Source organism: Nannobrachium achirus (assembly GCF_963921795.1).
Source record: "Nannobrachium achirus genome assembly, chromosome: 21".
In the NCBI taxonomy this organism is placed as follows: Eukaryota; Metazoa; Chordata; class Actinopteri; order Myctophiformes; family Myctophidae; genus Nannobrachium; species Nannobrachium achirus.
The window spans coordinates 25,406,842-25,432,310 of NC_137828.1; the positions used below are offsets into that span (position 1 = coordinate 25,406,842).

The following is a 25,469-nucleotide window of genomic DNA, read 5'->3' on the forward strand; positions in this document are numbered from 1 at the left end:
TTATTTTGTGGTGTGTGGTAGAGTATGTACTGTATAGCAGGGGTCTTCAACGTGTTCAGGCCAAGGAAAGGACCCCTTAGTTGAGAGAGAGGTGAAGCAGGGACCCCCACAACCTGTTCATAGATTCCATATAGTTTCATCTTTTGACAGCACAATCATCTGTGTATTTTAGATTGATGTCAATTTGTGTTTTCAGATATTTAACCACTTGAACCGTCAATACTTAATAAACTTGACATTTTACTCTGTACTTAGTCTGCTCTTTTTCCCCTTCACTTTGAGAACCACTGGTGTAGCAACGTGTTTCCAGTGAGCCAACATGCAACAATATCAGCACCCTGACTCTGTTTGACCAGAATGGAACAGAGCCTTCTTTCTTTCTTTCCAATATCCAGGACCGGGGGAATGAGTTGCCCGGCGTCGAGTCGTCACATTTGCGGTTGTCCAGAAGCGCAGATCAGACCAACCAATATGCAGCGATGGGCACAAAATACACAAAAGTATTTTGAAAAATAAAATCAAAATACTTGGTCAGTACTTGGACTAATACTGACCAGGATACTGTCACCAATATGATACTATCCTGTTGACAGTATCTTGGTAAGTATTTCACATAGTATTTTCAATTTGTATTTCAAATACCTTTTTGTATGTTGTTCGAGCTTCGTGTCTTCTTCATGGCATTGTCCTCTACCATATTGCAGAGTTTCGTAAAAAGCAACTGCACCGTTGTGAAAAAAAAAAAAAAAAGTACAATCTCAATAGTGGCTTACAAGCCCCTTACAGGGCTCGGCCACTAATTATTATTATTATTTCCTTCACAGAATCAAAGGTTTTAGGGTCATGATTCACCAGGATCCTGAATGGTTTAATTGATTCTAGGCTTAACATAATTGAGTAAATTACTACTATGCACTATGGCATCAAGTGTCAAGCTGGGCCAACAAAATGAACATAGAAATCTTATCTGGATAAAGCCCACCACTCCTGATCAGCAGGTGAAAACTCCTCGCTTCACAGCCATCTCAGAATAGACCCAATTATTATGTTGGTGCCAGAGAGGGAGGACCAGCGTGACCAGAGCACACAATCACCCTCACTGCTTGATGACTGGACTTCAGTGAGAAACTATTATCAATCAAATTATAAGCTATTACGACCTGTGGAGAATGTGTGGTTGATTGGTACCCACCGTGCTCTTAGAATCTGTGAGGCCCGTGTGTAATCACACTACCTGCTGCTATGCTCATGAGCCTTTATTTCTAAACCTTTGGATGGACATGCTAGTATCGTTGTCTGTTTTTTTATTGTCTCCAACAGCCAAAGGCATGGGGGAGAGTATGTTTTCGCCTCCGTCCGTCCGTGCGTGCGTGCGTCTGTCCGTGCGTCCATCCAGTTTGTTACCAGCTAATCTCCGGCACATTTGGCCTGGTCACTGAACACACACACTCCCTGGATGCCAGTTCAGAACCTCTGCCCCACATTTTTCAAATGGCCCTGTTCTAGCGCCACCATGAGGCCGATGTTTGCAAAACACATATCTGTACACTACTCTTAGAGATTTTGTCCACAAATCCTACAAATCGGTAGACAGTATCTCTACAGTAATGTGGTCAACATGGATCTGTCCGATTTTCCATATTCCATCCTGATTGGCTACAATTGACCAGTCGCTATGCCCCTCCTAAACCCGTCCTTGTCCAATGCCATGTTAGCAACAGGTTACTAAGGCAAGTGACTTGGCAAGCTGCCAAGCCTTTCTGTCTAGAGCAAAAATGCCGGTGCGTATACTCGAAATGCAACTCGGATGCAAGATATCCTGAGCGTTTAGAGGGTGGTGTTGTTTTTTTCCCTTTCCCCAAACCATATGGATTAAACAGTGTGGAAGATCTGACTCGCTGAAGCCATCAAAGATAACTACTAACTATTACGTTTGTTCCAAGGTAAGACGCTAACGCTAACAATCTACACACTGTGTTTATTAAGCCCACGATGTGGGAACAATATCCCGGTGCGCTATAAACAAATGGAAACATAGCAATGGGATAAAACACATTAGATAGCGAAAACTATAGAAAGTCATGACTGAACCTTAACTTAACAATAAAATAATATAATTACTTACCCTGCAATGCAAGAACATTGTTGTTCCGTTATGTGTTGATCCACAACATTAACCTGTTAACAATCCTGTATAATTTGCAAAAAACGCCTATACACAGCGTACCCAAAGTAAATTGATTGTAGTTTTAAAACCATTTGGAGTAATGCATTGGGCATGGTCTCATTTTGAAGGAAACATTTTGAAGTTTTACCCAGAAATAAATAATCACTCTGTGTGCAACTGACATTGAGTAATGCAAGTTTTAACTTACTGGAATAGCAGGTTTTTAATCCTCGCCTAAATATTTTCAGTAAATAGATGCCTGCATAACACTGTTATTATCATATAGGAGCTGAAAAACACAATGTGGACACATTTTGAAGCCTTACCTAGCCCAATTTCAAAGGACATGATAAAACTACAGAATATGAATATTTTACACATGTTTTACTAAGTGTATGTTTATGCGTTTTCATTTGGAGACATTTGCATATATCATATAAAAAGGTCAAAAAAGGGCTAATAGACTGGATTTTTTTTATTTTATTATTTTATTATTTTAATTTATTTATTATTATTATTATTTAATTTATTTATTTTACTGACAGCCCTAACACTCTTGGTCTGACATTCGGCGCCGCTGCTGCGTATTTACGCACGGCCAGTAGTGCTGTTACGCAGGGTTTTTTGGGTATTGTAGTTCACTTCAGCCAAAATAAAGTAGACACATTTTGTGGAGAATTTCATTGGCTATAAGAAGTGCCAGTCATCAGAACAACCTGCTGCCATTGGCTGAATATATGAGCCAGGAAACGGAGTCATGGACCTCTGAGAACATACTATTGGTTGCTATTGGGCGACTGGGAGACGACTGAGACAGGACTAGAAGCTCCAATTGGGTGAAATGAAGTGTCAATCATTGTGTGGAGCTTGGAGGCTATTTTAATAGTATTCAGTTGTAAAACTGAAAACCTGAACTGGAGTTAGAAGCAAAAACACGTGAAAGATTGTCATACTCTGACATCACGCTTGTATCCGTGACTATAGTTGTACAGAGGTTTCTTGGCAGAAAATGTGGTTTGGACTTTGTACAAACAATGGATTTTATCATGTTTACCCTTCCTCTACACAAGAACATCATTGTTGTGGAAATATATGATGTTGTTGGAGTACAATCCAACTCTAAACTTGAGTAGCAGCAGATTTATGAATATTTGTTTGTTTGTTTATGTCGGACTTCTGCGTTGTTAGCGGCGTGAGTTTCGGCGCTATAATCAAATGGTTTGCGGATTCGGGTTAGGGTTAGGGTTCACAAGAATCACAAGAATCTTAGCTTTAAAATGGTATACAGCTTGGCAATGCAAGTAAACCAGAGGCTTGTCTAAACGTGATTGTTTGTCAAAATACGGCCGGCGGGCCCGCCGGCGGGCCCACACCTGTTAACCCTATCAGTGCCAGCTTTCACCGCTAGAGGGCGCCCAGTGGCCAAATAATTCATCATAAAGATACACTGTTACATGCACAAGCCCTGCGCAGCCATGATGCACCAGAACACTTTCCTCTGTTCATTTACAGGAACAGGATGAAGTTAACTTGAAGTTAGCTATTGGCTACCAAGCATTTTAGAAGACCTATTTTCGGCGATTTAGCCATGATTAAACCTTGCACACTTTTACTAAATTTCCCCCTTGGGATAATAAAGGTATCTATCTATCTATCTACACCTCATGGATATGCTTGGAACAGAGAAAATGAGCTCTAAAGATCCTGGATTGCATTGGAGTGGATGGTAAATATCGGCGGCGCGACGCTCTCGCGGGCCGTGTAAACAGAATATAGTGGGGTTCAAAAAAAAAAGTAACTTCAATTTTTTTTTTTTTCAAAAAATTATATCCCGAACTAGTTCGGGATAGGCACTCAGGACGTTAATACGGCCCAAATTATCCCGAACTAGTTCGGGATAGGCACTGTATGAGTTAAGAGGTTAATGGACAAGACGTGGGGTGGCTCACTTTTGCATTGCGACCGGTGAGCTTTCGCCTCGATTTTAAATACTTTGTCATTGTCATTACTCCGGTGACAGATAATAGTGTGTATATGTATTTTTCAAATGCATATTGCAATCCTTTCTGCCTTGTTCTCTCGGATATTTCCGAACTGCTACTCCAGAAATGTGCTATGATTTCTTTGAGTACCGTATGTCTTGAACTGCGATGCACGCCGCCATGGCAGCTTGCCAAGTCACCTGCCTTAGTAACCTGTTGCTAACGTGGCATTGGACAAGGACGGGTTTAGGAGGGGCATAGCGACTGGCTCATTGGCTTCCAAAGTTTGCAGGATTGCTCTGTTTTGAACAAAATGCCTCAAATCATGAACACAGCGTGCAGTCTTGGTGAAATTGGGCACGCACATAGGAAGAAATGCCACTTCAAATTTCTCAAATCAGCATCATGGTGGCGCTATAACAGGGCAATTTGTGTTTTTACCTTTAACTCCACCGATAAGTGCAAAACTTTATATGTGCACTCCCTAGAGGCAAAGGATAAACCTTTGCCCACATTTTTCACATTTGCCTTTTATAGCGCCACCAGGAGGACAACTTATGTAAAACACATTCTTTGCTATTACTCCATCAGATTTTCTCCAACAATCATGCAAATCAGTAGACAGTATAGTCATGTGATCAAGTCTGATCCGTCTGATATTTCATATTCCATCCTAATTGGATAATATTGGCTTCCAAAGTTTGCAGGATTGCACCGTTTTTGATCTAAGATTTGGTCTAAGATTGGCGAAGAACACATGCCACGCTTTTTTACATTGGCCTATTATAGCACCACCAGGACGCCTGGCCTGGTGGAGACCTGTGCTCCTTCAGTTTTCCCCCTCCCTAGTAGTGTGTGTGTGTGTGTGTGTGTGTGTGTGTGTGTGTGTGTGTGTGTGCGTTTGTCTAGCTATACTTATGGGGACCATACGCATGTTCACACACTCACATGCTGGGGACGTCTGACACAGTGGGGACAAAATCGTAGGTCCCCATAATTATTATCATTCAGGGAGATAGGGGGCAGTGTTGCTGAGTGTCTGGTGCTTTTTTTAAGCAAGTCCCTCAATTCACGTTTTCATGTCATATGACAGGTGTGTTAACACAGTGGGGTCCCCCCCCAAAAAATTTTTTTTTCCCTGCAGTTTTTGTGTGAGTGTGTGAGAGAATGGGAGAATGAGAGATTCACACACTACTAGCCAATCACAGGTCCGATATTTGCATACAATGACGTTGGCTTCAAGTCAGTTTTTCAGGCCTGTGGGACCACAGGAAAGTGGTGTCCCCATAATCGATGCAAACCCGCGCAGGTCCCCATAATCGATGTTAACAAACATGTGTGTGTGTGTGTGTGTGTGTGTGTGTAATCATAGTGATTGTGAATTAAGCTGTTCATTAAAAAAAATTATCCATATTCCTAACAATGCTATCCATGGGTATATTATGCTAGCTTCACTGGTTATGGTAGTTGCCTTGGTGTTTGTAACATAAATTGTCAGGAAGCTAAAAAATACCAAACTAAACAAAAGAAAGAGAGAAAGAGACCCTGACTGCTTGAATAGCTGTGTACTGAATAGGCCTTTTATATTTTGTGGTTACACAACTGCAATTATGTGTTTTCAAGCAGTTTGCTGAAATCTTTGCAGACAACAGTGGATGTACCGCATGCTCTCCTGAACAAACAACACTTGAGCCTGTCACAACAGATTCAAAAGATGATTATATAAAAATACCAAACTTTATACAATACACCTCAGAGCTTATTCCAACAGTGCCGTCAGTTCAGAAAAAGCTAAGGTATGGCAACATGACTGGTGTCTTCGCACGCGTCCCAGTCATGTTGCCATACCTTAGCAACAGGCATGATACATTTATTTTAAGTAGTACATTACATTTTTTCCCCCGTTTCTACGGTTTCTTTGGGCTGGATATGGCAGCCTGGAACGGTTGTTCAAGTTGGCATGTTAGTAAACGTGCCACAATTAACAATAATGAATTGCACCTGTACCATTTTGTCAAGATGGGGAGAATACAAGTGTGGAGAATATCATTATAATACCTCGTTAAAGTGACCATTTTGTTAAATTTTGCATTTGTAGTTATTTTACTGTAATTTAACAACATTATAACCAGAACAGATAGACAAAGAGACATTCATGGATTTATATTTAAAAGTAACTTTTATGTTCCCCCCTGGGGACCCAGGGTATGGCAGCTGCATACCCCTGCCATACCCAATTGACGCCCCTGTATTCCAACGCTGAATTTTTCTTCTCCAATTCCATTGTGCTTGTTTGGCTTCTGAATTCAGTGAGGAATCACGATACAGACACTAACCAGCAGGTGCGTAACAAGGTAGCAGAAGACCCCAGTGTGGGATTGTCCACTCCAGGTGTGCCCCCCACCCCCACCCCCGCGCTGGGGCTGTCTGCGCGATTCAAACTCATCTCAAGCAGCTAAACCATTGATGCTTTTTTTCTTTCAATCCTTTTTTCAAGCTCTCTTATTAACGTGCTGTTCAACAATAGCCACACAGAAACACTGCAGAAAACGACCATGAAGGTCAAACTAAACATCTATACATCCCTCTTTAGAAATGCTTAATATAATATTCAAATAACTAAATCCTATTTTAAATGCGGTACAAAAGAGGAGGAAAAAAATAGGTCAACTTCATTATGCTTGCATAGCCTAATCCATGGTCGCAAATACAATTTTGTTAATATAATATTTAGCAAGATTTGGCATTATAGATCAAATTCTGTCTGAGTTCTGTGTTTAATATGTATAGGCCTAGCCGTAGACAAGAAACAATAAGAGCCAAAACAAATACAGGCCTATCGGTCTAGGGCCAAGGTGGTCAAAGAAAACAAAGTATAAAAAGCCATTTGAAATGCTTAATAAAGTAAACACATTTTTTACATGTAATAATTACATCTTATTGTAAATGATCCATTTCCCTCACCTACATTGCTCTCAAAGTATAAAGCGTGCTTTTTGACAATAATTGAATGCACAGTTACACAGATATAATCATATATAAGTCCTTCACAAACTTACACAAATGAACACAATAATGTCCATATGACAGCGGCGCTGAGGCCCGAACCTTATGTTTCCAACGCTTTTTCGCCTCATTTTGTTTTCTTTGAGGAAGCCACTGATTTACACTCACTAGCAAGCTTGTTCTAATGTGCAGTGCATGCAGCGTGCCTGCATGTTACCCTGTGATCTATTAAGCCACACTGTGGATTGTGAAAATGTTTAAATAGTAGGTTACGTTGATTATTAAATAACTAGCCCTTACCCGTTCAAAGATATGAGCTCCAAAATGATGTGCAGTGTGTGGGTTATGGGATGTGCACTGTGCACACAGTATATGAGGGATGGAAAGTAACTTTAACTGGTGCTTGCATGATGTAGGAGCATCAATGTAAGAAACCCGTTTCGTTTAATGGCTACAGAGATACTGTAGCGAGATACTGTACCGTCGGGCTTGTCGGACCCCACGGGTTTTCAGTCGGGTATCCCAGCTCTAGTTGAGACGAGAACAGAAAGGAGAATGAAACAAAGAAATGAAGGCTATTCATGTACCTTAATTTTGTTACTTCGCTGCGTGGCAGAAAAAGCTGCCCGCCTCTCATTGAAAATGAATTGCTAGGAGGCGTTGACTGCGCCTAGTCTGGAGGCAACTCATTCTTACGGCATCTTGTCCCAGGGACGTGCTGGCCATTGGGAAAAGCGGGACAATTCCCGAACGGCTGGTTCATTCCCGGCCGGTCCAGGCCGGCCGGCCAAAAAATAAATAAAAATAAAATGTCGGCCTTCGTTCCATTTTGGGGGCTGGGCGGCCAACAAAGTAAATTGTCACTGTCGTGCAGAACCCTCGTATCTCCAAGTTTCAAATTTTTCATTTTTTCCCAAAGCAAAGCCCTGCTTCATCATACAAGGCTGTTGCACAAAAGTAGTGAAAACAGCCGATCTACAAGCTCACAACGCCTCGCGGTGCGAGGCGTTGTGTGCTTGTAGATCGGCTGTTTTCACTCGTTTAAATCATTTTTAAAATGATAAATACAAAACAAACGATTTTGGACATACAAGTTTTCCACCCGACAACGACGAAATATAACTCATGTACAGTAATTGGCCCACTGGCTTGTCATGATCTGAAATGGCAAATCTTTGAGTAGCAGCAGCGCTATAGAGAGAGATCTCTCTCTCTATAGCGCGCAATGAGGGCCTCTCCAACTCTTTTTCCCGGGCTGAATCAGGGGCCCAGCACGTCACTGTCTTGTCCCCACCACCAGGGGCAGCGCCGCCGCCTGCCCCCTCACATAAAAGTTGCAGCCATGGTCCGGATTTAAAACATTATGTTTTCGCGACATGAAATCAAACTTGGTTAACACATACAGTGCCTATCCCGAACATGTTCGGCTTTATTTCAATCCAATACAATTTTTTTTTTATTATTTTACTTACCCTGCGCTGCTTGTAGAGCCGTGGGTGGTCCTGGCTCGTCCTACGCTAGCCAGCGAGCCATTTTACATGGTCCGACGATATATTCCATTAAAAATGGTTTAAAATACATTTTTGAGCCCCCCAATGTTCACCGAATGTTCAGCGCCGCTTCCGGAACGTAGTCCAGTGTGCCTATCCCGAACAGGTTCGGCTTTTTTAATGAAATGAATAAAATGATCCGAGGACATCTGAAGCCTGGGCCTAAATTTTCAATCCAGTGGCCGAGATCCGGCCTCCCCCCGGCCGGCCGTTAGCGAGTAACGTCGCCGTGAATCGCCGCCGAATCCAATGAAAAACCACATCTTTGAAGGTCCATATCTCTGGATTGTGTTTTTAGGGAGGCGGTGCGAGGTTTATTTACGGCGAAATCGCCGAAAAATGATCTTTAAAATGAGAAAATGCTAATAGCTATTCTGTAGCCATTTTCATCCGGGACCTTTCCATGACGTGCACGAACGTGAGCACGTGCGTCACTGCAACGTGAGTCCCCGGATGCTAATGCGCTCGCCTATGGGACAAACCCTGGCATTCTTTGGTGCCCTCTTGGGGCTGGCACTGGAAGCGTTAACAATTAATGTTTTTTTTTTGTTTTTTTGTTTTTTTACCTGGGTGTGCCCCTGAGCGTCATAGGCCCCAAGGCGCATGCGTCGGCTGTGTCAGCGGTAGTTACGCCCCTGCTAATCTGTATTTATGTGGGGATATTGAACATGGACATCATAATAATAACATCCCACATCGAGGCTTTAGAGCATGACATTCTTTAATTCACTGTCATTGACGGTACTCACTAAAGGGTGAATATCGCTGCTGTCGGGCAGAAACCTCTTATCTCCATATTCTAACTTTTCTGGGTTTTTTTGTCGTAATTTTACGCCCTATACTTGAAGCATCAAAAGTAGCATATCTGCAAGCTTGAATCGTGTTGCGAAGCACAGCGTTTCGAGCTTGCGGATCTGCTTCTTGTGCTATTTTTTTATCTGTATCCTGAAAATAACAGCTTTGTACAGACACCATTACTCCTTATACCCCTGAGCATCTGTGGATGAACTCTGATCTAAAACAGCTAAACTAATAATGTGTGATGGAAAAGACATGCCAAACTGACACGCTATTTTGTTGTCTTGGTTGGTTGAAGTGCCTCTTCAACAACAGGCAACAAAGATAATACTGTTTGTGAGGGGAATTGTGTCAAACAAGGAAACATTACTGGATCTCAGAGAGCGAGAAGCATTTTAATCTTGTACCATATTCCTGCAAATTACGGTGACAGCTATATGCGCTGTTTGTTCAGAAGTGATGGAGGCTGCCAGCCAGCGCCTCGATGCGTGCCAAAAGGTTTCAGCATGCACTCTCTATAGGAGTTATAGAGGAGATGATATACTGTATGTAAGCTGGTGCTTTGCCTAATCATTCAGTGTGTCATCATTGTTGCTTTTGACAGCAAATTTTGATTTAGTTTTAGTCATAGTCTTTTGAATAAAATGTCATTTAGTTTTAGTCATAATTTAGTCACCTGAAAAGTATTTGTTTTAGTCTAATTTTAGTCGACTAAATATCATAAGACCCTGCAGAAGTCCCTGGATGGGTGCTACACCAGAATGCTACGAGCTGTTCTGAATGTGGACCAGAACATCCACATTACCAACAAGGACCTGTACAGGCAACTGCCGAGGCTCAGCAAGAAGGTAGCAGCTAGGAGGATGAAGCTGGCCGGCCACTGCCACAGACATCGGGAGCTCCCGGCCAGCAGGCTGGTCCTGTGGGAACCAACGCGTGGGCATCGATCGCGAGGACGTTCCGCGTTAACGTATGTGGACGTCCTGAAGAAGGATGCGGGTGTATGGAGAACCGGAACGATTGGAGACTCCGATGGAAGCTCGTCTGAGGACGACCGAGAGAGAGAGAGACTAAATCTACAGTTGATTTCGTCAGCTGATTTTTTTTTTTTTTTGCAGGCCTTGATGGCATCGTAATGACTGATTTTACACTTGGTTGTGTGCTGAAAATAGCTAATAAATAAATAAATAATAAGAAAAAAAAGTGTCACGGTTCGATACTTTGTCGAAACAAAAAATAAGCAGAAATGTCCTTGATTTATAAATGTATTTTTATAACTACGTATTTTTTTTGTTTTAACTTTGAACAATACGGTACCTGACCTATAGGGTAGTGGTTCTCTGTGGGCTCTGCGGACCCCTAGGGGTCCTTGAGGGGGTTCCAGGGGAATGTGGATGTATATATAAAAAAAAAAATATATATATATATATATATATATATATATATATATATATATATATACTGTATACTTTCCAGGAATAGCTAGCCTGCAGTTTGCTATTAGCTTGGATTCCCCCATCAATGGTAGGCGGGTCTCTGAACTTCCTTCCTCTGAGACACAGACAGAGATGGACAAAAAAATGGTGTCATCTTATAATGAGCTTTCGTGAGGACCAATTATATGAAGATAGGTTGAGAATGGGTGAAAGTTGTCCGTTAAGTGGTGCAGCGTACATACAAATGCCAATGATTTCATTCCAAACTGTGCCTCTAAATTGCCATCCCGCTGTATTTCTCATATGACAGGTAATTATGTGGGCTCCTACACAGCCCGTTTAAGTCAAACTGGTCACAAATTTCTATTTCCGATGAAGCTCCCATCAACGTACACATTACCACAGTGTCTTGGAAACTAATGATAGGGTGTCTGTCTGCTTTCAGGAACAATGGTGGTACAAGTGGCAGCCACCGACGCGGATGACCCCACGTACGGGAACAGTGCTCGGGTGGTCTACAGCATCATCCACGGACAGCCATACTTCTCTGTGGAGCCAAAGACAGGTACGCTACGGCACCGCTGTCATGCCAGTACACCAAGAATCGTTAGATGTGGTGACAAGTCACCCTGAGTTCAGGGACATGCTGTTGGTAAATATGAAATATTTTAGGTACAGTATATTGCACAACGTGTTTGTTATTCGGAATCAGCGTGTCCTGGGAAAAAACAACAACCTTGGAATAAATGCCACAGTGCTTCCCGTAAAATATATAGCGTCAACAATGCTCAGTTTACTTTGTTTAACTCAGAGCATACTTTAATCGCATGAACGCTATTATAATTCTGTAGCGAGCATGGCATAATAATAAGCAAACATTTTGAGTAAATAGGCAATCATTCTGCAAAAAAATTGCACATCCACCAATTCATAATGTGTCTCACCGAGATGCATTGTTGTGAACTTGTAGAGCGGCTATTTTAGGCGAAGAACTTTTGTGTAGAGGGAAGAAAAATAAGGGCGGGGGGGAGGCAATTACAGACCCCTAGAGCAGTGGTTCTCAACCTTTTCAGGCCGCGACCCCCCCCCCCCCCCCCCCCCGAGCACTAAGAGTTGAGGCATTCCATTTTGTATAACAATTCTATAGTGAAAATAGCAGATCTACATGCTCACAACGCCTTGCGTTGCGAGGTGTTGTGAGCATGTAGATCGGCTATTTTCACAATTTCAGCCTCTAATATTTGACATTGGCCAATGTTTAATTTTTCATTTTAGAGGTATTAAAAAGTCCTTAAATTGCCACTTTAGAAATGTGCATATGCCCTCTATACATTTAAATCTTATGTTGGTTTGTTTACTGTTGAGTGAGAAAACAGTGTTTCACATTAAGCTAATCATCTGGGGACCCCCTCAAAATAATTTGGGGACCCCCTGGGGGTCCCGACCCACAGGTTGAGAACCACTGCCCTAGAGGACGGGAACCCGCCACTTGCGCTGGTGCGGAGCGTTGTGAGCTTTTAGATTGGCTATTTTCTGCGTGGTGGTTTGGTGTAGAGGGAAAATGGAGCAAACTGCAAAGTGGCTTGGTGTAGAGGGAACAAAGTGGTTTGGTCGGCAAAGTGCAGAGCCAAAGGTCAAGTTTTACTAAGTAAAAACAGAAATCACACTCGTGGGAAGTGAGAGGTACTCACATCACACTTCACTCTAGACAATACTGTTCCCGAAGAAATGGTCTTACCTATTTGTATTATGATGTCACGTACGTGAAGCTTGACCACTCCTCAAATCCATTCTTATTGTCCAATTATGGAGAAATCAAATACTAATTTCCCCCACATGAACATACACGCAAAGTCACGCTAAAAAAAAAACACACACACAAAAAGTTTCAATATGGAAGATAGGAGGTTTCTGCCGTGGCAGCATCGATAATATAGTAATTTTGGGCGGAATATACTGTTACTGTTACATGACACCAGTGTTGAAGACACTGGAAGGAAAAAAACATCAGCAATGGAATACAATTAGGTGTAAAATAAGGTGTGAGCTGGAGTGTGTTGACTGGAGGAGGAGGGAGGGTGGTGCTGTGTGCTGAGCGATGCGATGGCTGTCCTCGCCGCATCTTCAGGAGTTCTGCGGCTCATTAGCCACTGTCCTGCTGGGGCTCAGCTAACCCTCACGCAAAGCACTCTGGGAAAGAAACACACGGAGTAAAATATGGGGCAGTTATTCCATAATATTAGGCGTCACTCTCCACTTCCCCAGGAATGGCTGTGCTGTACGCGCGCCGCACGCTGTGGGCCTTTATGAAATTGCCGCTCCCGATCCTCGCAACCTGAAAGAGAAAAGCTCTGCCAGTGCCGTCCTGGAATCCAGCATTGCTGTAATGTATTTTTCACCACTTAGGCGAAAAAGAATAACAGGGCTGCTTGGTATTAAAAAAAATGTGTATATATATATATATATATATATATATATATATATATATTCATCTAGAATCGTCAGGTCGCAGTTACTATTAAAACCTCTTGGCTACCATTGCCTTCTAAAGTTTGTGTATGCGACCTGACGGTCGCTTATCTCCCGATTTAGGGAGTCTTACTGGTATATAGCTTCTTAGACTTGTTTGACAGCACTGTCATCACCGGCTGTCCGTCCGTCCATCCGTCCGTCCGTCCGTCAGTCAGTCACGTCACGCCACGTCACGTCACCTCACACTTTTGGTCCTACTTTTATCTCTGGAACCGTTGCCCCTATCCATGCCAAACTTTGCACACACATTCCTTGGATGGCTGATTTCTCACGCATGGCCCTCTTCTAGCATGAGGTTGATTTTTGAAAAACACATTTATGGACACTGCTCCTACAGATTTTGGCCTAAGATCACGCAAAGCAATACACAGTATCTCTAAAGTCATGTCATCAACATGGATCTGTCCCATTTCCCATATTCCCTGGCTACGACTGCCTTCTAAAGTTTCTGTATGCGACCTGGCGGTCGCTTATCTCCCGATTAGGGAGTCTTACTGGTTAGTATATGTTGGATTCATGTTGATGTGTATTTTCAGACATTTAACCACTTAAGCCCTCAATACACAGTAAACTTAACCTTTCACTCTTTACTTGTTCTGCTCTTTTTCCCCTTTAAACCAAAACTCTTTGCCGAACATAACGGATCTGCTTCAGTATGTTCGGCTAACATTCTCCTTAGAAAAGCGATGCTAGGGTTCAAGTGTAAATACAAATCCTATCACGCAAAGATCGCGTGACCTCCCCTGTATTAATTCTAAGGACCCCCTTTTGAAAACCCCTGCTCTAAACAGTTTTCTTTGCAGGGTTCATCCCTCATCTTTAAAGAAGAATTCCGGACTAGCCTTTTTACAACATTAATCTTATGATATCCATAAACGATCGGTAGGCTACTCTTTTGTTTAGTTTTTTCATCTTGAGTCCTCAGCAGCTCTGACTTTACATCTGACTTTCTTTCATACTGGCGGAAATGTCACCAAAAACTCTTGTCTCTGTGTAGCTGCTGTAAAGAGTCGAGCTGCTGTTAGATCTGGTGGGTGGGATCGCCTCTACCACCGCCTCTCCCACTGCTTAATGGATGGAATAAATTAAATGAAAAAAGTTATCGTAAAAAAAAACACGGCCCCCTCACCTACGTACCGGTACGTATTAGGAGGGCATTAGCAGGCCTCTGAGGAAGATGTCAGACATTGAAGTGTCGGATACCGTTGGCAGTAGAACCCAGACGCCATGTGATCCTGGCTCGCGTTCCTGCCTTGAAGAAGTGTTGAAACACGTAGGCGCCGAGGCCATTTATTAAAGGCTTCTAAAGTTTTTCAAAGCCGTGTGCCTTGATATCTTTTCAGTTCATGCTTTATTGATCACTGAGCAAGGCTACAAGGCTAACCTCCTTCTCTCAAGCTCTCCCGCTTTGACCCATCTTGTGTTTTTGCATATGGTTTCCTCCGTCATTTTGATGAGTAATGAGTCCTATTGAATCTCTCTCTCTCTCTCTCTCTCTCTCTCTCTCTCTCTCTCTCTCTCTCTCTCTCTCATTTTACATGTGCATGTGCTATAAACTTAAATGAAAGAGTTCTTCGAGGATGCTTGGCTGTGAAGGTACCCAAAGGGAATTAAGTTCCTTTGAGGCTGTGAAATCTTTGATTTAAGTGGTTTTGCGCCGTGTTTATTTTATTTTTTTTCAAAGGCTTAAACTTCTGGGGCCTCATTAACGTTGCTAAAACACTGATGATTACCTTAGATTTCCTAGAATTAACTCTCTACTCAATTAAGACTAGATGTACACTTTAAGCTTCCTTCGTATAATATAGTCTATACAATTATTTGATTATGTCAAAAACCTATATAGATATTACACTGTATATAAACATGACCTGACATGAATGGACACAAAGGAATGACATGAATGTTTTATACATTGTATAAACAAGCAGATCAGGGGTTCTTAACGTATTCATCTCCTTGAAGGCCAGTGGTTGGTTTTACTTTCAAAATATCCCGCGCACACTAGGGCATTCACGAATAGTGATTTTTAGTATTCGAATTATTCGACCTCAAAGTATTCGAATAGTCGAATATTCGCCAAACTGGCCAAATATTAAGTATTGTAAGCAAGAGACGAACATTGTGAAAATAGCCGATCTACATGCTCTCGTTATGAGCATGTAGATCTGCTATTTTCACAATATTTATCTGCGGAACCGAGTCACATTAAATGTAATACCTACACTTCCAAGTGCTTGTCAGGGTGGGGGTCCCCAGTTCAAATATGTTTATTTTGGGGGTCGCGGCCTAAAAAGGTTTGAGAACCCCTGGTATAAAGCATTAACAAATTCATCCACCAGGAGCATTACAACTCATTCGTATGACTTCCTATCTAGCCATGCTTTATAAACTATATATTTTTTAAAGAGAAAAAAAAAAAAAAAAAAAACGAATATTCGACTTCGGTGAACAACGTCGAATAGTGACTTTGATATTCAAATATTCGAATATTTGGTGAATGCCCCAGCGCACACACACACGCCGGCTACACACGCAAGCACGCATGCACACACGCACAAATCTTTCAAATCTGATGTTATGATACCCCAGAACGACCGCTACAGGGTTTTATTTTATTTTATGTATTCATTTTTTGCGTCTCCAGTTAACCGCAGCTCTGACCGTGGTGGGACCTTATGCAAAAATCGCTTATTAAAAAAATTGAAAATATTTGAAAGATTTTAATCATTTGTGACACTGGCACGGGTCCGCGGCCAAAAGCATATACATTTGGGGGTCCTTGACCACATGCAAGATTTTGCGTGTGGAACATTTAAAAACAAACCAACAAATCATAGAAATGCCATAAATAAAACAATATATACTAATTAAGAGGTATTGAAAATTGCTGATCTACAAGCTCGCAAAGTGGCGTGATGTGTGCGTGTAGATACTCACCTCTACAGGTCTATTTATATGCATACAGGCTTGTTTCTTTGTTAAAACGTTAAAATCGAGATGTGAGGGCGCCCGCTGGCCTACTGGTCCAGGCCCATCTTAGGCATTGCCACATAGGCATGGATGCCTGACGGCATCGCCGGTTCGATTCCCGATCCGGACGACCTTTGCCGCTCCCCCTTTTCCTGTCAGTCTACTGACTGTCCTATCAATAAAGGCATAAAAACAAATCTTTAAAAAAAAAAATTGAGAAGTGACCTTTAGGGTTGTTTGGCATCAATGCATGTCTGTGTGTGTTAGAGGTGTGACCCTGCCCAGAAAAGTTACGGGACAGCGTCCACCCACGTGACCAGACCAATACAACACTGGGTACGCGTGATAATTATAGAGGAATCAGGACAGGCTCTCTTGGCTCCTCGGGTTTGGCACGGCAAACAATAAAGCACAGCTATGGTTTATGGGGATCATCAGCAGTTGGAGTGTGTCTTTGATTAGTCAGATTGCTTGGCAGTCACTACGCAATTTAACTGGTGTAAAATGCTTTTTAATCATATTAAAATATGATTAAGACCACCATTCCTTGCCTGCCCAGTTGCTTGGATCACGACAGTCCTCTTTTGGGATGTTTTGTTCGGGCCAAGATCTGTGCGATCTGAAACCGGAAGGAACGCCGACATGGAAGAAGGAATGGTTAGTTAGACAATGGACCTCAAACATGGAAAATGTGTGGGGTCTGTGGAAACATACAATGGAGTCTATTGTTTCTCAAATGGGAGTATGTGTACCCCTAAGTGTACGCAGAGGTACTACATGGGGTACTTGAGAGAAAATGGAAACATTTATTTTACTGTTATGTTTAATGATAAAACATTGACAAATGTATGTGAGCGGGCTGCTCCTTAAGGTTTTAAACCAAATTAAGAACAAAGTTTGACTAGCACAACTGAATATTGAACATACAGTATTGAAGTAAAAATTTGACTTTTGATGCCAGTATTTATTTATTTTTTTTATCAAAATGTTGTTGTCGATTAAAGTGGGTATGCATTCAGGAAAAGGGGGTCCTGAAGCCCCAAAAAGATTGAGAACCACTGCAATAGACCACCGAAGTCCTGACGTCACTGCTGCTAGAGGGCGCCATCCCCCGCTTCCAGTTTTTTGTGTTGCTTGGCTCATAGGGGAATCTTAGATCACGTCATTTAAGAACTGTGTTCCAAAAATAAACAAATCATCCGGGCATTTCTGTCACGGGGGTGGCTCTGCTGCATTGTGTATGACATTCGTTCGATATAGCCTGTTTCTGGAGAAAATTGAGTTAATTAGGGCCCGAGCACACACAGGGTGCGTTTATATGCACAGATGTATTCCACTTATATTCGGAATGACTGCTCATTCAGAATAGAAATGCTCATATAAACGTTTAGGAATGGCCATTCCGGTCTGACCAGAATGAATTTTCATTCTGGTCTGAAGAGGTGGTTTATGCCGTTTCAATCGGGATACATTTGTCATATAAACACTCCATTCGGAATGAACTGCTGTCTGAACTGCCCCCCCCACCTTCTTCGACCTGAAGTAGGCCTACTTTGCGCCTGCCCAAAGTTCTATTCCGAATGAATCCTTTGGTCATGTAAACGACAGTGGAATGAGGGATACTTGTATTCAGGTCCCATGTAAACGTTTGGGTATGAAGCTCTATTCAGAATAAGTTCATTCTGAATGCCATTCTGAATGTGCATATAAACGCACCCTGACAGTGTGTGAGGACCCTATTGTTATTGCAAAGATTCTTCTTCTTCTTCCGCCGAATGAATCGTGTTTTTGAGGCGCCAAACATACTCCAAAAGTTGCGCAACTTTGCACACACATCACAAGTGGCGAAAATGTACGTATTTAAAAAAAAATCTAAAGGGGGCGTGGCCTAATGGCGCAACAGCGCCCCCTAGAAAATGTCAACGACGCAGCCCCACCATACGGTTTCACCTACGCGTACGAAAATCGGTACACACCTGTATCATGTACGGACTCGTCCGGAAACCAAACAGGAAGTCAGCCATTTTGACCTTTTTGTGTCATTTTGGCGCATTTTTGGCCGTTTTCGCATGTCACACTTTAACGAACTCCTCCTAGGGCGTTAATCGGATCAACTTCAAATTCACTCGGCATACACAAGACACTTTAATGATGAAAAGTTATCAAAATCGTGAGTTTTTGTAAAAGGGCGTGACCGTGGCGAAGCATCAAACTTCCTTCGCCAAACAGGAAGTGCCCTTCACCAAATAGGAAGTGCCTCGCCCTCTATATCTCATGAACCGTTTGTCGTACAGACTCGTGGCTGGTGTCATATGACTTGATTAAGAGTCCTTCACCTTAATTGGTTTAACTTAGCCCCGCCCCCTCTTCTGATTGGTCGATTATTGATAGTTCCTATTTGCTATATATTTTCAATGGTTTGTAATAAGTGCAATAGTGTAACTGTGTCTAGGTGTAATAACTGTAATAGTGTAATAGCGCAATAAGTGTAATAGCGTAATAAGTGTAATAGTGTAATAAGTGTAATAGTGTAATAAGTGTAATAGTGTAATAAGTGTAATAGTGTAATACTGCAATAAGTGTAATAGTGTAATAGTGTAATAGTGTAATAAGTGTAATAATGTAATAGCACAATAAGTGTAATAGTGTAATAAGTGTAATAGTGTAATAGTGTAATAGTGTAATAAGTTAAATAGTGTAATAGCGCAATAAGTGTAATAGTGTAATAAGTGTAATAGTGTAATAAGTGTAATATTGTAATAGCGCAATAAGTGTAATAGTGTAATAGTGTAATAGCTTAATAAGTGTAGGAGTGTAATAAGTGTAATAGTGTAATAGTGCAATGAGTGTAATAGAGTAATAGTGTAATAAGTGTAATAGTGCAAAAAGTGTAATAGTGTAATAAGTGTAATAGTGTAATAGGGCAATAAGTGTAAAAGGGCAATAAGTGTAATAGTGTAACTGCTGCCCCTTGTGACGTGGGTAGAGCTGCGAGGGCCCGGTCATCGCTGCTTACAGCTTTAATTCACTCTTAAAACTACACTTCTGGGACGATTCCAGGTCTGAAATCACTGTCCCTACTGGCCGCGTTCATGTGAAATGTAGTCATTTTAGTTTGATTCGTTTCTAGCGTATATTGCGTTACTCTTTGGGTACTTTTGTACATTTCCACCTTTATTCAGTGCTTCACATTGATATGAAGCATTGAATAAAGATGGAAATGTACACATTTAGATGTTAGACATCAGTCATCCCCATATTTGGGAAAATATGGACACATTTTGGACACATTTAGTCCAACTTAAACAACCAACCAGGTCTGTGATTTATTTTTGTTCCAAATTGATCCCATGCCAAAGCGCCAGCGCTCACCGCCCTTAGGGCGTCTTACAGTTCTGTGTAATCAAGACAGACACATAATGCATAATGAATTGCAAAACCATTTTTTTGTTCCTCCAGCATCTAACGTTTGTGTTAGACGCACATAGACAAACATACAGTATGATACTCTAGTTTTGCAGAGAACCATTTACAGAAGATGATGATACACAATTCCTTTTTAATCCCATGAGTAATCTTACGGAGGTGCCTGGAGAAATCACTCTTCTCATAACCGGAGAAGAGTGGTGCAGTTCAAAAAGCCGTACATTTACACATGAAGGATTAGAGGCTGTTCTGTTATTCATTGCAGTCACAGGCAACTTATTTTACTTATTAATATTTTAATAATGGCTGCGCCACAGCTGCTGTTGGATAATTAAACATAACTTGCTGAATGTCACCCTGATTTCTGCTGGTTCTTAACCACTAAAACCCTGGATACTTACAGTAGTTTAACACAGTGATTCTCAATTCTTTTTGTGCCAAGGACCGCCAAATTGATTTAAATTTGATCGCGGACCCTCATTTGAAAATATACCTTACCTCACAAGAGAAGATTTTTTACAGTTATACAGCAGTGACTCAGCCATTTTAATTTCAAGGATGCCCACTTTGACATAACCTGACTTTCGCCAGATAGTTGCAGCAGTGCGTAACACTCTGCCTTACATCTGGGCTCTCTCGGGCAGACTCGATGTAAGGGGCGGGCCATTTTTTGAATTTCTGTAGCAGGTGATTGGATGTGGCCGTTTCTATCACAGTCTGGGAGTGCCAACTCCAACCACTCATATTGGCCTGTCTGCATGACGTTGCACCCAGAATCCGCCTCCTGGGTTTCCACGTGGTCTGCAATCAGACTCTATTGGCTCAGAGCCGCTCAGAGCCCGCCCATAGCTGCCGCTGATTGGTCCGGCCCGGGACTTTACGAATGTTATCAACTCTGGCCGAGCAAGCCCAGATGGTAAAAGCAGAGCGTTATATACGCAATGCTGCCACCATCTGGCGAAAGTCAGGTTAACTTTGACATGCATTAGGCCCTGGACCCCCATTTTGTATCTCTGGGACCCCAATCTACACTGTAATTACCAATGTCATCAATGTTAACTTAACTCTGAAAGTGTACACATGGAACCAAATGGACCCCTAAGGTTCCATTTGGTTCCAAATTGTGTATGCTCTCAGAGTTACAGACGTATATTACAGAGGTATAGACTATTGCAATAATTGCAAATGTAATTTTCTCTAGATGGAGACAGGTCTGTCTTTTAGCCAAGATGTCGTGGGAGGGGTGTTTAGCATACCTGCCAAAGTACTATAAAACTCATAAAAGCACCCAATTGCTAATTGGGTGCTTTTCTGAAGAAAAAAAAAATACAACTTTTTGTCTGTATGAATAATGTTACGTACACGTCGTACTGTATACTGTCTATTCATGAATCTGTGGTCCATACCATTTGAACATGGTATCTGTGGTCCATACCATTTGAACATGGTATTTGTGGTCCATACCATTTGAACATGGTATTTGTGGTCCATAGTTACCATTTGAACATGGTATCTGTGGTCCATACCATTTGAACATGGTATTTGTGGTCCATACCATTTGAACATGGTATTTGTGGTCCATACCATTTGAACATGGTATCTGTGGTCCATACCATTTGAACATGGTATCTGTGGTCCATACCATTTGAACATGGTATTTGTGGTCCATACCATTTGAACATGGTATCTGTGGTCCATACCATTTGAACATGGTATCTGTGGTCCATACCATTTGAACATGGTATCGGTGCTAAACAGTGTTGATTTTGTCGACTAAAACTATGACGAAAAATGTTTGTCGACTGTGTATTTTTCACTGATGAAAACTAAATAAAAACTAAGCTGTGATGACTAAAACTAAGACTAAATTTATTGACAATTTCATCATCAAAAATAAAAACTAGACTAAAACGTTAGGGAGGGAGAAGAGAGTCATTTTATGTGTGGTCTGCTGATCTACAAGCCCACAACGCGTCGCGCTGCGACGCGTTGCGACGCGTTGTGAGCTTGTAGATCTGCTATTTTCAGCACACAACCAATTGTAAAATCAGTCATTACGATGCCATCAAGGCCTGACAAAATACATTTTAGTCGACTAAATCAACTGTAGATTTAGTCCCCTAAAATCTTATGATATTTAGTCGACTAAAATTAGACTAGAACTAATACTTTTCAGGTGACTAAATTATGACTAAAACTAAATTACATTTTATTCAAAAGACTATGACTAAAACTAAATCAAAATTTGCTGTCAAAAACAACAATAAATGATGATGGTGTTGATGATGATGATAAGTAGTCACAGACCTGAGTTGCAATTGTTAGTTGGGGCGCTTTTTCCCGTCACATAAGAAATAAGAGTCTGCAGTCTCCGCACACCAATGTGCTGCTCCCAAAGCGTAAGATTTACTTGTTGTAATATAATGTTTAGAGTCTACCGGCTCTTCATCAGACCTTGCACATCTTCCCCTCTACACAAATAGCTGATCTACAGGCTCGCAACGTGTCGCGCTGTGATGTGCTGTGAACGTATAGATCGGCTACTGTTGGCTAATGCCCCCCCCACCCAAATCCAAACGTGTTGATTTAACTTCCAATCTCAGAGTTAAATTACTCCCGATTTTACTGAGCACGTTTAGACTTCATTAACAGAGTGGCAGCCAAAGTGCAAACAGGAAGAAAAAAAAATGAACAGCTGCAAACCAACCGCTAAAGCCTAACATTTCATCAGGAAGCTTCCTCGCCGTTTAATGACTCATTAAACCGAATGGAACGCGAGATTGATGTAAATTTAACTACTCGAACGTGTCCGCACAATGATCTTAAACAAAGTTAGTGTGACCACTACAACCCATCAATGGGGTCTCGAGTGAGGCTTCGTGACGCTAATGCCAATCAGCGAGAGTGCAGACATTTGCTTAAGTGATGTTTAACCAGCATGCCTACCGCCATAAAGCTCCATTAGCCTCGTAACGTGCTTATTTCTTCTTCTTCTTTCTTTTTTTCTTTTTTGCTGCGAAACACTCCATTCAAGCTCAATGAATAGGCCTCACACTTTTTAACAGCATCGAATTATGACTTGTTTTTCATTAGCTAAGTGTAGCTCTTTAAATCCCAAGGTTGATCTTTGGAATAGCTTTATTAAAAGCTGCCCACTCACGCCACTAGTATAAATCTCCTCCGAGGCCAATCTGCTGGTGTTTTATTGTGTGTTTTTTAGGTATCTGGGCACTAAAATAAAGTTTAAATGCCACCCTCCCTGGTTGGGGTATAAAGTGTTGTGGAAATTATTTGCTGGGTTTTCAGAGTTGTGTCATGTGGGAGGTGTATGAGAGCCTATAGGTGTGTTATTATTCTGATGGTAATAATCTCTTCAGCAGGGGTTTTCAACCCTTTTAGAATCAAGGTCCATTATTTATTCAGCATTTGAGCCACAGACCACCATTGAGATTTAGCCTCCAGAAATGTCATTGTTGAGTAAGACTTTGTCCACAAGTCCATGCTGTGTTGATGTGATACCATGGGAGAGATAACAGGCAAGTATCACAAAACTACATTCTCTAATTGTGTAGACCAAGGGTCTTCAACAGACCGGGGGTCCTCAGAGTTACAGGGGGTCCTCCAAATCTCTCTCCTTTTCTATATTAACCACTTGAACCCTAGTGTCCATATTCGGAGAAAAAAAAATAGCAGATCTACAAGCTCACAACGGCGTTGTGAGCTTGTAGATCAGCTATTTTCAGCAAAGAGCTTTAGTGCTGAGGGGAATAAGAGGCAGATTAAGTACAGATTGAAATTTCAAGTTTATTAAGTAATGACGGTTCAAGTGGTTAAAAGCAAATTTACATGAACCCAAAATACACTGATGATTGTGCTTTCAAACAATGAAACTATATGGAATCTATGGGTTTTGGGGTTTTGCTTCATCTCTCTCTCGACTAAGGGGTCCTTGGCCTGAAAACGTTGTAGACCCATGGTGTAGACCAAGGGTCTTCAACAGGGGGTCCGGGGTCCTCAGAGTTACTACAGGGGGTCCTCCAAATCTTTGTGTGATAGAAACTTGTTTCTCCTTTTTTTTATATTAAACACTTGAACCCTAGCGTCCATATTCGGAGAACTTTAGCCAAAAATAGGAGATCTACAAGCTAACAACGCCTCCCACTGCGAGGCGTTGTGAGCTTGTAGATCGGCTATTTTCGGCAAAGACGATTGGTGTAGAAGGGAAAAAGAGCAGACTAAGTACATGGTCTGCTCTCTGTGCTCTCTGATTTTTAAAGGAACAAGACACCATGCCTCTTTATTTGTTTTATCACAATTCAGAATATGAAAAGGGGCGTGGTTATCCGTTGTTGTGGGGGGAGGGAAGGAGCCACAGAGTGACTGAGCTGTCCGCACTTGCTGTTTGCATTTCGGAAACCATAATTAAAACTAGGCACTGCCGGTGGAAAAAGTATTTTACAAACAAGCTGTCTGAGCTTTTGTCCATGGTTTTTTTAACGTTCTCCAGCCGTGCAGCACCGTGCTCTGTGTGTGGACGTCGAGCTGTCTTATCCTCGAGGAGAACCGGAGGCTGATGCAATGGACTACGATGTCGGCTATTTTGTGACTTGACTGTGTAGTGTGTGTGTGTGTGTGTGTGTGTGTGTGTGTGTGCGCGCGCGACCACATGCACAAAATTACATTTACGAGTACATTTTGAATCCTGGACGTTTACTTGTAACAGGGCCTTTCTATATCGCAGTATTAATATACTTCCAACATATAACAAGTGTTACTTTCCACCACTGAGTCGGAACAGCAACAGCCCTGCTCCACGGTCGAGACAGTAGCCGCACAGCGTTCTCTGCCACGGCATGTAAACACACACAGTGGTTATTCGTCTCGGAAAGAGTCAACAACCATTAAAAAACTAATATGATAAAACACCAAATACGAAGAAACTACCATAAAATCGAAAGAACCCCCGATACGACTCTATATAAAACAAACGTTAATATTAATTAGAAATGCCTACGTCACGTCACAGAAATAAAACAGAATGAGCTAATATTTAATGAGTGGCGCCAAAGATTTATTTTCTACCCAAAAACCGGAAGTTCACAGAAATAGCTACAGAGACAGCAGAAAGCTCTGAAACCACAAGCATATGGGCCAATTGAAACGGGAGAGTGTTTTCTGCTGGTGTTTCAGTCCGTGTGTATCAAAGGGTGCGTTCGGAAATGCGCACCGGGTCTGGTTAGGGTTAGGGTTAGGGTTAGTTTTAGGCATAGTTTTACTGAGGTTAGGGTTGGGGTTAGGGTTGGGTTTAGGCATAGTTTTACTGAGGTTAGGGTTAGGATTAGGGTTAGGTTTAGGTTTAGGCACTCACTACACTGAGCACACATCCGGTGCGCATTTCCGAACGCACCCTTTGATACACTTGGACTGAAACACCAGCAGAAAACACTCTCCCCAATTGAAACATATCATCTCTCCCTATCACAAGTGACTCATTGATATAATATATATCTATAGAAAAAGTGATTTTGTGTTTCATGACTCTTTAAGTATTGACAGTCGGAAGTGGTTAAATACATGTAGTACCTCTGCATACCCCTAG

At 41.8% G+C, this 25,469-nt stretch overlaps 1 protein-coding gene across 3 annotated transcripts in view; it reads left to right on the forward strand.

Annotated features, from left to right (window-relative positions):
- The window catches only part of cdh7a (cadherin 7a), a gene marked incomplete at both ends in the record, with an annotated part of 322,682 nt that overhangs the window by 159,824 nt on the left and 137,389 nt on the right, over positions 1-25,469 (forward strand). For all 3 annotated transcript variants that reach the window (XM_080752329.1, XM_080752330.1, XM_080752331.1), the window contains one exon: positions 11,385-11,504. In XM_080752329.1, coding sequence (XP_080608455.1) covers positions 11,385-11,504 — 120 coding nt within the window. The remainder of the gene's footprint in view (positions 1-11,384; positions 11,505-25,469) is intronic.